Consider the following 13117-nt stretch of genomic DNA (forward strand, 5'->3'; position numbering starts at 1 on the left):
GGGAAGAAAAATCCTAAGGAGGCACACAGACCAAGGTCCCAGACCAAACCAAGGTTTACCAAAAATAATGAATCTCCTAGGAGTGACTTGCCTGTGTATTCCGCAAACAGGCATCACATATGACCTGATGAGTGAGACTGTGATAAACTAAACAAAATAGGTTAACAGAAAGTGTATCGACCAATGCAGTAGGAAAAGTATGAGACATTGGAGAATATCTTATTTGAGACAGGAGAAGGATTGTAGCACTGGGATTAGGTGGAGCAAACATTATGGCTTGACAAAATTATTAACATATTGCCTCAATAAAGGCCCCAAGTTTCCAGTGTAAAGCTCAGTTTCAACACATTAATCCATTAAAGTATAAACTTCATAATATTTCAGCTTTTGCTTTCTTTCCGTGTTAAGTGATTACTTGCTGAAACTGTTAATGTTGCTGAACCAAGCATCTGGAATATAAAGCTTTACGCTTAGTCATGCAGATAGCAGAGTCCAGCTTCACAAGATCTTAAGCTATATACGTCTCTTGAAACTCTGTGGACTCGTTGGCTACTGGAAAATTTAAATTTCCACACAGTGTTGGGTGCATTGGGATGACAACCCCATGTCGACACTACCAGGTTTCTGAATATGACAATAAACCTCAAGATTGGTTTATGCAAGGCAAAGTGTATTCTATAAATTATTGAGCAATCCAGTCTTGAAACAAATTGATTTTCCAAATGTTAAACTTCTGCCAATCAGCTGTGTCTATTATCCGTACAAGCTGTTTTTCAACAGGTACCATCCCATCATGCATTGTGTTGGTGTTAGAGAAGATATTTTTAAGAAAACAGATTACATGTTTACAATGACGTTTAGTAATTCCCCATCAACCCTATGGTCCTTACTAAGTTCCTTTTCCTTTTTTGTAACTGAATTGCTCCTCTCCAATCATGTGTCGCTGAATAAATGTGAGAACGGAAATTATGGAAAATACCGAAAATTACATACCCATCTGTAAGCAGTCCTGAGAAGAACATTGAATTTTTATGTTCGGATATTCGTTCAAGATTTACATATTTGTTCGGATATTCGTTTATTTGTAAAAGCTACTAAAAGCCATTATATGTAAAACATTATTTAAGGAAGAAAAATATCCAAGGAAAAAAAAAAAAAAACTTGCCACGGAAACCTGACCACAAATAAACAACAAAACTATCAAAGCACAGAAGAACAGTGCAGTTCCACAGCACCTGATTCCCTGAAAACTGAAGAAACTCGCTGTTTAATAGCTGCAAGTTTAAACTGTTCACTTTGGTTGCAGTCGCATTACAACTCCTAAAAAAATAAATCACTGTCTATGTAGTGGCAAGTCACAGTCCTATATGACTCGTTTGCTACATGTCCAGATATCTGTTGCCAGCCAGATAGTTGAGTACTCTGACTTGAGTCATAAAGGAGCCAAAATAGCTTCTATCACCGACTTCGAGAAGTTAGAGAGAGGCTGAATGGCAAGACATGGAACTCGTACATGGTTCCCTGAATGGCGAACAGCAGGTACTTCCTGTGTGCTGGTTTTATGGGGATGTGGAAATAGGCATCCTTGAGGTCCACCGTGGTCACCTGGCCTGATTGACTGCAACCACCGTTGCATTGTCAACATCTTGAACAGCTTTTGACTCGGATACAAGTTGAACTGTCTGAGGTAACCATCCCGCTTCGGCACTAGGAAGTACCTTTTGCACAGGGCGACGGAACCTATTATGGTCGCCGGTTCCGAACATCACTTCTGGCAGCGAGTGCAGCCAGCTGTGTCGGTCTTTGAGGCTGCTGGGGCCTAGGGCACCAGTTTGCCACTGGTTTACGTACTGGAGGTGGTTGCTTGGGAAGCAGACGAACCAGTTCCTTAGTGGATTCCCGCATACGGTGAGAGTGCTGCAGAATGGTGCCCCAAGAGGACAGACAGGGCAGGTGTCGACGAACGTGGGAAACAGCTGCCCAGAGCCTTTACATCTGCTCCGGGTTTGCCGATTGCCTGGAACGGCAACCCTTCTTCCTCTTCCGCATGGGAGGGGAAAGAGAGGCAGAGCTTGAGGAGGATGAGGAAGACTGTGACGACGGTTCCCTGCCTGGGCTACTTTCCCGGGTACGTTGTCCGCTCTCTCTTGGGCACAGAGCCATGGAGTGAGGACACAGTCACCTGTCTAAGAGAGGCTGATGGGGAAGAGAGCTGAGCAGGAGTAAGGGATGCAGAGCACTGCTTAGAGCTGCAGGAAGCCATTTCTCAAGCATGCACTTGGAGAAAGGGGCACAAAACTTGCAGCAGCTGCGACTGGCCTGCCTCCTTGGTGTGCTCTGGCCCTAGGCAGTAAGAGCACCTGCCGTGCTTGTCCTCAATAGGCAGACCGGCCTTGCATGTCTAACAGGGATAGAACCCTGGCATGGTGTAAGGAGCAAGCAATGCAGTGTACAGATACAGTTGTACAGGTGCTGATATCGATCGGGCGGGTGAAGACCCGAGTGGGACCGGTTTCTTACCGGACTGGCGACCTGAGCACCGGTCAATAGGGGGCTGGAACCAGGCCGCTTCAGTGACTTTAGCACTGGGTCGGTACAGGTACGGTACTGTACCGTGTTGGAACCAGGTCAGTGACTTCAGCACAAGGCTGCAGCAGGACGTAACACAGCAGGATGTAAGTCGCCTTGGATAAAGGCATCTGCTAAAATAAAACAAATAACAGCCTGTAGTGCACACAATATGCGTAATTAGTAAAAACTATTACAGTGATGAGTTTAAATATCACAAATAATTTGTGTAAGAACACAACAAATGGAAATATATACAGATAGAAGCAGCAATGTACCTATCTGAAGAAGGCTTTCCGATCAGGTCAGTCTTGAAATGAAAAATGGCGCTGAGATCTGTGAGCGCAGTCCTTTTGTGCCCTCAGGGGCGGGGCCACGACTGTGTCACCGGCTCGCTGAACAGCTTTGGTATACAATTTTCAGGTTTCGGGTCTTTAGGAGGTAAATACCCATTCAGTAATGGTTACATTTCATACTTGAAAGGGAACTGAGAGTTTATAAAAGACAAAAGTTCAGAAGATTAAGTGGGTCAAAATGTAATTAGTATAAACACAACCACAGGTATACGTTGATGGTAAAATGCACTTGATTTTCAACATAGATTTGGTCATATTAAAATAAATGAGTATTTTACAAAAATGACAGTAACGGCACCATGTAAAAACTAACCTTGAGTAATATGATAATTACTTCATGTGCTGTCAGTCTGTCTCTCGGACAAACTCAAAGCAACACTTATAAAACATTTTTTTAGAACAGCTTTTCTATACCCCAGAGTTGCATTTTTCACAAAATCAGACCATCAGTGCCAGATTTCACTGCATGCAACATTCCACATACAAATCCATTTCTGGTCTCAGGGGGTGTAGAAGTTTTTGTGAACAAAAAAACAAAACCACCCCTGGAGCAAAATGTTATAATGTAGCGGTCTGTAAACATGAAGTAAAACAAGTGTGAGATCTGGTTAAAACAATGCGACAGTGCAATGTTTCATCCTTACTGGAGAACACCTGAAATAGAAGAATCACAGTAAACAGCAATGTACCAAATTAATAAAAAAAAATATTGTGTGTTCTGTATCATTGATATGACTAGAGTACAGTCATAGTTTTTAAATTGATAACATACTAGGGTCTATAATCTAGCTCCTACAATCAATTGTTCTTTTTAATTCTCTAGCAATATCAATAGACTTGATGTATCTGGCACTTGTAAAGTACAAAATAAATGGTAGTAACTGTCTTTAACCTCAATAAACTAGCAATCAAAAACAGTGAGCAGATTATTCTGCTGCAACACAGTTAAGCTATGTGACTTCAATTTGCTTATGCAATTAGAATTCTCACCGCTAACCAATATTGATTTTTACTGTGTAAAGACCGGACATAAAACACCATTTATCCATGGATGCATCATTTGTTCATGTATCTGATCTGCAGTCTGTCACTGGCTCCCATGTGAGCATCCTCAAAATCCCTCCAACCTTTCATTTTACAAAATAAAATAAACTCAACGTCCAATGCAATAATTGAGATTAACCCGCAGTAGAGATATACAAACCATTTTCCTGGTCATGCTGTGAAAAACATCTATTGTGTATGAATGACGCACTACTAATTTATGAAGTTCAGTAAAAGTACAGGAAAAAATATCAGCAATACATTATTGGAAAAGCTATCATATTTCAAGTAACTGTCAAATCTCGCTCATTTTTTCCACGTATCCATTTCATGACTTGACATTTATATAATTTCACTGTTCTGATGCTTTATTAAAAAAATTGCGACAAGTCTGAGATTGAGGCATTTTATTTCACATGCAGCCATTCTGTATAGGAGATCCATAGCAAGATCAACCAACAAATCCTCAAGGGTGTATGTTATACCTGACATATTTGAAGTTAGTGAAATTAAACTGCAACAGTCAAACCTTAATTTAAGACCACCTCAGCATCAATACAATTACGTCTGTCCTGATTTCCTGCTACTGTCAGGAATGTAAAGTCACCTTCAGTATCATGGTCACCCCTCTATTCATCCTCAACTCTTAAATTACCACTAAAACAAGACCAACATGCACAGGACTACCTCCTATCATTTTAAGAGTACTGTCTCTACCGTCATTCTACAGTGCACAAGACAGCACTCTTAAAACAATGACAGGTAGCCCTGTACAGAGATAAAAAAAAGGTATAACAACAATATGGAGAAGACCACAACAGACATGAAACACCGGACATTTATCCTCTAATTAACAGTTAATTTCCTTACACACTATACAAAACTGTAAAACTGCAGAGATGAGAAATAAGCCCTCATATTGTGAATTGTTCTAAAGCACTAACTAAATCCAAGATTTTGGAAGTAATTAATCATAGAGAATTATGGTTTAATGCCAGGGTAGACAATGTGTCATCTGAATGTAAAATTCAACTATTGTACTGCATCTAATAAAGCAGTGTGCACTCTGTGTAATCTTAATTTCGTTTTTGCATATCATTACCGATATCTCCAGACTTTTTATAATGGGCAACTGTATTGAGAATCAGATCGTATTCAGGAGAGTCACAGCAGCCAAAGCTAAGAAAGTAGTTTATATAAAAGTATTACATATTTTAATTTCTGACCTTTGGCTCAATTGCACATAATCAAATAGTAAAAATTCCATCCATCAAGTATCAAATATATTGGTTAATACCTTCCTCAGGGTAATAACATTGAAGGCATTTGCCAGAAATGTTTGTCTACTTGATAATTAAACCAGCATAAATTGCTAGCAGATGCTGATGAATTCTGATTGTAAATCAATCAATGACAATCATCTAAATGATACTTTAGAGACTAATTCCTCCAGCAAGAACACTTACTGAATCAAATCTCTCCCACCTTATTATTATTAAATAACTCATGACTTTTCTTGTAAGGATAGTTGTTTATGAGTACCACTGTTCTTATATACTTTCTAATTTGAATTTGTTTTTAAATCGGGTGCCTGTTTTTTTTTTATAACTGATTTGTCTGTGCTATACCCGTGGGTTGAAAAGGTTATGTAAAAATGTTTGGATTATACCACAAACAATGTGAATAACACACAAAACAGAAGATCTCTGTTTTATATCCTTCTGAATAAGCTCTCCTCTATAACAGTACCCAACTAAAACTAAACTGCAGTATACAGAATAGCATAACCCGGGTATACTGCAAACCTTGAATAAACATGCAAAGTGAATATAATTGTAATGAAACCCTAACCCTCTACATTTGCGTTGGACAAGCGAAATCAGAAACAGGCCTATTGTATTCACGTTTTCTTGATTTAAAAATGAAGGCAATACAGGGTTTTTTTTTTTTTAAATCTATTAAATCTACCGATTACCTTCTTTTGTTTCAAAGCATGTTGTGTTTGGGTTATTTGGCAATATTATATAAAAAGAAGCTGAATTTAGTACAATAGTTAAATTAGTCAAAATTTGTGAGATTAATTCAAATGTTTTGCTTTTTTTATTATTATTTATTTCTTAGCAGACACCCTTATCCAGGGCGACTTACAATTCTTACAAGATATCACATTATTTCACAATATACACATAATTTCACATTATACAGATATCACATTATTATTTTACATACAATTACCAATTTATACAGTTGGGTTTTTACTGAAGCAATCTTGGTAAAGTACCTTGCTCAAGGGTACAGCAGCAGTGTCCCCCACCTGGGATTGAACCCACGACCCTCCGGTCAAGAGTCAAGAGCCCTAACCACTACTCCACGCTGCTGCTTTTGGACACTAAATGTTAACAGTAATGAACAACCATAGTTCAGCCATAGTTCAGATAGAAGTTACTTAGAATATAGTATTTTTTATTGTTATTACAATGTTAGAGACATCTGATGGGAACATACGCATATTCGTTTCAGTTGTTAAAAACTCCTTTGTATTCGGAAGTGTTCCAATTTGAATGCAAGTTGTGCCTTTTGTTTAACTATTATGCACAACAGTGTTTTTAGTTATTGGATCTTCTGTTAAAAAAATGATGTTTGTTATTTATTTTGAAAAATAAAACGTCAGTACATCGATTATCGTTGATAAATGCTTATACGATAATCAAATACGAAATCATGGTGCCGATTGCACCACTAGGGAGAATACATAAACCACACATTATGACAGTATCAACAAAAAACTAAAAATACATTGGGAAACATGTATTAATCAATAATGTAGGTCACAGCGAATAGCCAGGACCAGAAGTAGTGGACGAATGAATGTTAACAGATATTAACATAGCAATCTCCTGTGTTGTGAAGTGTGGTTAGTGTATTCTCTCGGCGAGTGACCTGCCACTTGCTGTTCTGACTTGCGCTGGTTGTTCTTGCTCTGTGCTACTGCCGCTCGACATGATCGCCACTTCAACATTCAAAACAGAGCCTTGCGGTGACGCAAGCGCATTCTGTCTCTTAAAGGGACTGTTGACTGGCCCTGATTGCATAGCAGATTCCCCAGCCTACTCAGCATTGATTGGCTGGGTGCTGTCACTGCGCCACTAAACACGCCTGCACTGGGTTTTTAATTTCGTCAGACTCACACTTTTGGAGAAGCCACTCCCTGCGGGGCAGACGCGACTGACTTTAACCACATAGGGCACCTGGACTCTTTGTTTAAACCCAATTTGATTCTGAATTGTTGTGAGCACACGTTTTCCATTTCATTATAGGCAAACATTGTTTGTAAATAAATAGCTCTCTTATCAAAAATTAAAACATATGAAAGCATTTAAGTTGTCAGATGCTACACCCTGCTGAAAATATCTATTTATTTGTTAAGTTGTATTATCTGTCAACACATTGTGGCAAATTTTGATTATTTTAGTATTTCTCTGACCTTCTGTTGCATGCATAAAGCTTGTCTTATTTGCTGACAGAACCCTGAGTTTCAAAATGTTAATATGCAGGACACTGCTCTTTGTCAGTCGTTGCACCTGATAGAATGTATGCATCCATTTCTAATGCATGTATTATTTTCTTTATTTTAGTTGTTTCTATTTAGTCTCTATCAATTTTTGCGGTCAGGGCCAATTATGTTTTAATGCCTATTTCATTGCAATATTTTTTTTGTTTGTTTGTTTTTTTTTTTGTTTTTTTTTAGAACTGCACTACCCAAAGTGCCATGTGTCAAAGTCTCCGAAGGATGTATGTCTTAATTACAGGAGGCATGATTTAATAGGAGTACTAATTTAATTCTGTTTTCAAAGTAATTATATTGCCTTCAAAAGGTCCTTCAAAACTCATTCCTCACTTGACGTACATTGCAAATGAAAATGCGCAATTTTGATTTACATACACCTTTGCGAATGTTAATTCAGTCTCTTTGAACTATCATGAAGCAATGTAATTTCTGTAAAAGACGATGAATCATAAATCTCCAGATGTTTAAAGTGCTATGATCAAAACTAGAACTGATGGGTTGCCTCTGGTGTCTGAATTAATGCAAGCAGCTTGATAGCAGCATTAGTGAGGGAGTGCTACTTAAGTAAGATTTGCTGTAGAAAGTCATGCTAAGAGGTTAGTTTCCAGTCAGTGAAAAAAGTTGTTAAACAAAAGTGAAAAGATAAACCATCTTCTTTTTACTTTCTGTGCTCAGAAACAAAGCACTGAGCTACTGACTCATATTTGTTCAATGAAACCGTCTTAAAAGATAAATAACAGTTAATATAGGCACAGTTTTCCTTTCATAGCTCTGAGGTTTGAGAGCACTAAATTGCAACTAAAACCCTTAGCTTTAACAGGATTCTATATTATGGCAAGCCAAATTTTAGAGATATGTCAAATTAACTGATAGATATCTCTATTAATTTAATCATTTCCAGATATCTTCAAATATTTCCAGACATCTAAAATACATTTAGCAATATCTCAAAATGATTTCCAGATATTGTTACATGACACTTTAAATGCAATATCTAAAATGCATTTTCAGATATCTTTACATCCTGTTCAGATACAGTATCTCTAAATCATTTAGAGATATCTCTAAATAACTTCCTGTTAATTTACAGATACAGTAGTCCATTGCATATCTGTGCAGTGGGACCAGAGTAAGGGCGGACATGTAAAAAGTCGGATTCATTAATCCTGTTTTAAAAACCATTATTTATACACAGCTGTAACAATGACTATATTCACACAATTATTGTTTTGAGATTCAACTTTTATAAGAGAGCTTCCCTAAATCCCTTGTTTAGAAAGATACAGGGTATTAGTGCTGTATAGACTTACATCAGTGTCCGGTAATTAATAGCAAAATGTATAGGTTTACAGAGAAAAACAAAACTGCAAGTAGTATCCATTTGCTCAAACAATATAAAAAAAAAAAAAAGAAAAGTAGAAAACGGTTACAATAGAAATTAATTGTGCAGTACTTGCATTACTGTGTTGAAGTAAAAAAGATCGGTTGTGGGTTGCTGTTCCAGCCAGTCCAATTAAAGTCTCTGAGGCAGACTTTAACATCAGTCACAGTGCTTTCGAATTCCAAAATCATGTGCTATTTTATCCCTGGTAACTCCCTTTTCCCAAAGTGAAAGTATTTCCAATTTTTTTCAATTGTAAGCACAGCTTGCTTTCGCTTTGCTGTAGCCATTTTGCATTAGTGCTGTACACGTGGGTGACTTTGCTGAAGAGCTTGATCATGGCGGGTAAACAGTTAGGGCGGATATGTGACGGGCGCATACACACGACGGATTACTGTATCTCTAAATCACTTAGAGATCTCTCTAATTAACTTCCTGTTCATTTCGAGATATCTCTGAATGACTTTGAGATATCATTATTTAACCTTTTCAGGACTAAGTATTTCAGTGGGATGATACCCCAGGAACCAGGTGTTTTTTGGCTGTAGTTGACTCCGTTACTATAAAAATTCACTAAAAATCTATTTTTTACATCTTGGAAATGGTGTCCTTTTTTCACTCTGGGGAACATTATAAAGTACTTTAGAAACTTTTTGCTTCCCCCCAAGTACAATCAAGCCAAGTACAAGGTTGTCCTGGAAGAAAACTTGCTTCCTTCTGCTCTGACAATGTTCCCCAACTCTGAGGATTGGTTTTTCCAGCAGGACAATGCTCCATGCCACACAGCCAGGTCAATCAAGGTGTGGATGGAGGACCAACAGATCAAGACCCTGTCATGGCCAGCGCAATCTCCAGACCTGAACCCCATTGAAAACATCTGGAATGTGATCAAGAGGAAGATGGATGGTCACAAGCAATCAAACAAAACTGAGCTGCTTGAATTTTTGCGCCAGGAGTGGCATAAAGTCACCCAACATCAATGTGAAAGACTGGTGGAGAGCATGCCAAGACGCATGAAAGCTGTGCTTGAAAATCAGGGTTATTCCACCAAATATTGATTTCTGAACTCTTCCTAAGTTAAAACATTAGTATTGTGTTGTTTAAAAATGAATATGAACTTATTTTCTTTGCATTATTCGAGGTCTGACAACACTGCATCTTTTTTGTTATTTTGACCAGTTGTCATTTTCTGCAAATAAATGCTCTAAATGACAATATTTTTATTTGGAATTTGGGATAAATGTTGTCAGTAGTTTATAGAATAAAACAAAAATGTTCATTTTACCCAAACACATACCTATAAATAGTAAAAACAGAGAAACTGATAATTTTGCAGTGGTCTCTTAATTTTTTCCAGAGCTGTATATGAATAAAATAATAGTTAATTAATTCCAGTAATAAGGAAGAAAGACCTACCTGATACATTTAGTTCATGAAATATTATCTGCTTATATCCACTCGTTTGTTGATATTTATAAATGTTGTAAAAACTTTTTTTTTTTTTTTTTTTTTAGAAATGTTTGAGATATCTCTAAATGATAATTTGGCTTACCATACTATATAGTTTAGTCTGTACAAAGAACACAAAAAAATGCTAAAGTAAGCAAGAAGTTGTCACAACTTCATCCAAAACTATCATGACACTGGATGAGCAAGGTAGTACTGTAGGGCAATTCTCATATAACAGTGCTCAGCTGAGGAAACCATTATGGAATTAGATTTATGATTTAAACTGATAAATAGCTGATAAATAAAGTATGCAACAAAATGTATATCATACTGTTGCTATATTATGTTGTTAAGCCTCCCATCAACACCCGTGCAGGCTAAGAGAAAAAATAGATAGCTCACAGATGTATTGGCAGAAGGATCCACTAATCCAAAACTAAAAAGGCACATTGCTCACAACAGATAGGTACCTTCAAAACATGGCTGTGGCAGGCTGGCTGGGCGGTGACGTCAGACAGAAGCAAGAACTAAAAACACTGACACCAGGCACTGCAGTTTCAAAATAATATTAAGACGCGGTGGCGCCGTTTATTTAAATACAAAAATAAATCAAATATTTTTAACACAAAAACACTTGCTCACAGAGCAAAATAAAAGTTCAAACAAAACAAATCTCGAACACAAAATACTACGAAAACAACACAACACAATACAGGTCAGACTGGGCAGTAGCCTTCACTGTTTCTGTATTATGAACATTTTTAAGTTTAGCTTCGTTTTCGCTCGCTCTCTCCGCTCTCGTTCCTCCTCTTGAACACCCACCGAGTGCAGCGAGCTGCAGGCTTTTATGCAGGTGACCATCTCCCGATTTAGCAACAAATTAATCACTTAATTCGGGAGATGGCCACCTTCTGCACGAGTTTATTACTTATTCCTGGCAGAGGATGAGCACTAATCTCGCCTCTGCCAGAAAACGTTTTAAAATAAACAAAACAAAACCGCACGGTGCCTCGCCGTCATAAATAATAAATACATAAACAAATACAAAATAACACAGGGGCGGAGGGGGAAACCCTGTTCTAAAATAAAGAAATATATTTAAACAGCAGGGCTTACTACCGCCCTGCAACAATGGCAAATTAATACATTTGCACAATTTTCAAAAGCATAAATCTGCTTTACTTTTGCATTTTAACAACCAGTTCTGTTCTGTGTTTCACAGTTAAGTGATGAAGTTTAAGTGACTAACAGCAAAATTAGATTTTTGTTTTGCTTTGGGTTTTCTTTTAAGTTAATTTTTTGTACTTTGTAGCCTTCAGTATCATTTTGATCATGTTATGTTTTCATATACTGTACTGTATCTATGAGCACGTACCTCCCAGGAGTAAAAAAAGTAATGTGTTTTTAAGACAGGACCAGAATTCAGACCGCCCTAGAATTTCAAACACATGTGTTTGTAAGACAGGACCAGAATTCAGACCGCCCTAGAATTTCAAACACATAGACTAAGCCTGAACCTTTATTTTTCTTACTGACAGATTGTGAAAGGAATTTTAAACTGAAAAAAGCTTACCTAAAAAATGATTACCTCATTTTTTGTTCTGCCTTGCTTTTTCTTTGCTGGCACTGCACCCTTTTTGGAATTAATATATACAAATTACTGTGCAAATTACTCTCCAAAATAGGCATTCTTTTACCAAAATCAATACTAAAGGCAGTGAGTGCAGCAAAGACAGCTCCATGAAGCGTGCTGAAGTATAAAATGACAGGGTTTTCAGTTTTTCCTATATCCTGTGCAGGGGGAATAAATTTGATTGAACCATGTTGACTAAAATTTAGCTTGCTTCCCTAACCACTACAAAAACATATTGTTCAATGCAGTTCAGTTCATATGCATCACGTTGAAAGGGTTATTATCTTTTGTCAGCTTATGGCTATTTAATATATCTATTAATATTTAGATATCCACAGATACACAATAGCTTTAAAGCAGACAATGCAGTCTAAGAAAAAAACTTTGAAATGCAAAATGATTGTCCTTAGAACTCACTGCTAATTGAATTTTTATGAGATTTTAGTTTAAGAGGCATAATTATCTTACATACTGTATATTAACCCTATACTATATATAAATACTGCTCATGATATGGTAAGCTTAATAATAACTTGAAGTGAGTATTATCAATTCTTCCAGCCTCATCAAAGTGTTTAGAAATTAAAACACATACATAAATGAAAATTATATTTGTAAATACATAAATAATAAAAAAGAGAGAAGAAAAAAATACTAGCTTCTCCAAAGGAAATGCAACCCTGGTTGATGGTTTTGAAAATAACTTTTCAGTTTAGAGTTTAAAACACCCGAGTTGCATTTGAAAAGTCATGTGTATAAAAAGTTACACAGCTCAACTGAGAATTATCAATAGTGGAAATGGTTGTTCCTGAACAAGTTGGTCTAGTTTTGTTATGAATATGAAAATGCAGTCATGTAAGTACGTACTGTACAGAGGTCCTTGTACTGCATCTTCTGAAACTTGGTGTCAGCATTCCCAGCACACAGCTCCACATACCCGAGAACCACCTGGAACACCGTGTTATGAATTGCTTGGGTGAAGTGCATATGCAGTTGGTCCATTGCAGTCTGCATTTAAAAAAAATAATAAAAAAAAGAAGATTATTTCTGAAAATTTCCAAATACATCAAAGTCATTACTAAAATATGAACAAGAGGGATATTTAGGAGGCATACAGT

General features: G+C 37.1%; 1 protein-coding gene across 4 annotated transcripts in view; it reads right to left on the reverse strand.

Annotated features, from left to right (window-relative positions):
• LOC117400301 (syndetin) overlaps positions 1–13117 on the reverse strand; it is a 171470-nt gene that overhangs the window by 102398 nt on the left and 55955 nt on the right. For all 4 annotated transcript variants that reach the window (XM_034000044.3, XM_034000043.3, XM_059022015.1 and 1 more), the window contains exon 12: positions 12867–13007. In XM_034000044.3, coding sequence (XP_033855935.2) covers positions 12867–13007 — 141 coding nt within the window. The remainder of the gene's footprint in view (positions 1–12866; positions 13008–13117) is intronic.

The sequence above is a fragment of the Acipenser ruthenus genome, chromosome 4, assembly GCF_902713425.1.
Source record: "Acipenser ruthenus chromosome 4, fAciRut3.2 maternal haplotype, whole genome shotgun sequence".
Taxonomy (NCBI): domain Eukaryota; kingdom Metazoa; phylum Chordata; class Actinopteri; order Acipenseriformes; family Acipenseridae; genus Acipenser; species Acipenser ruthenus.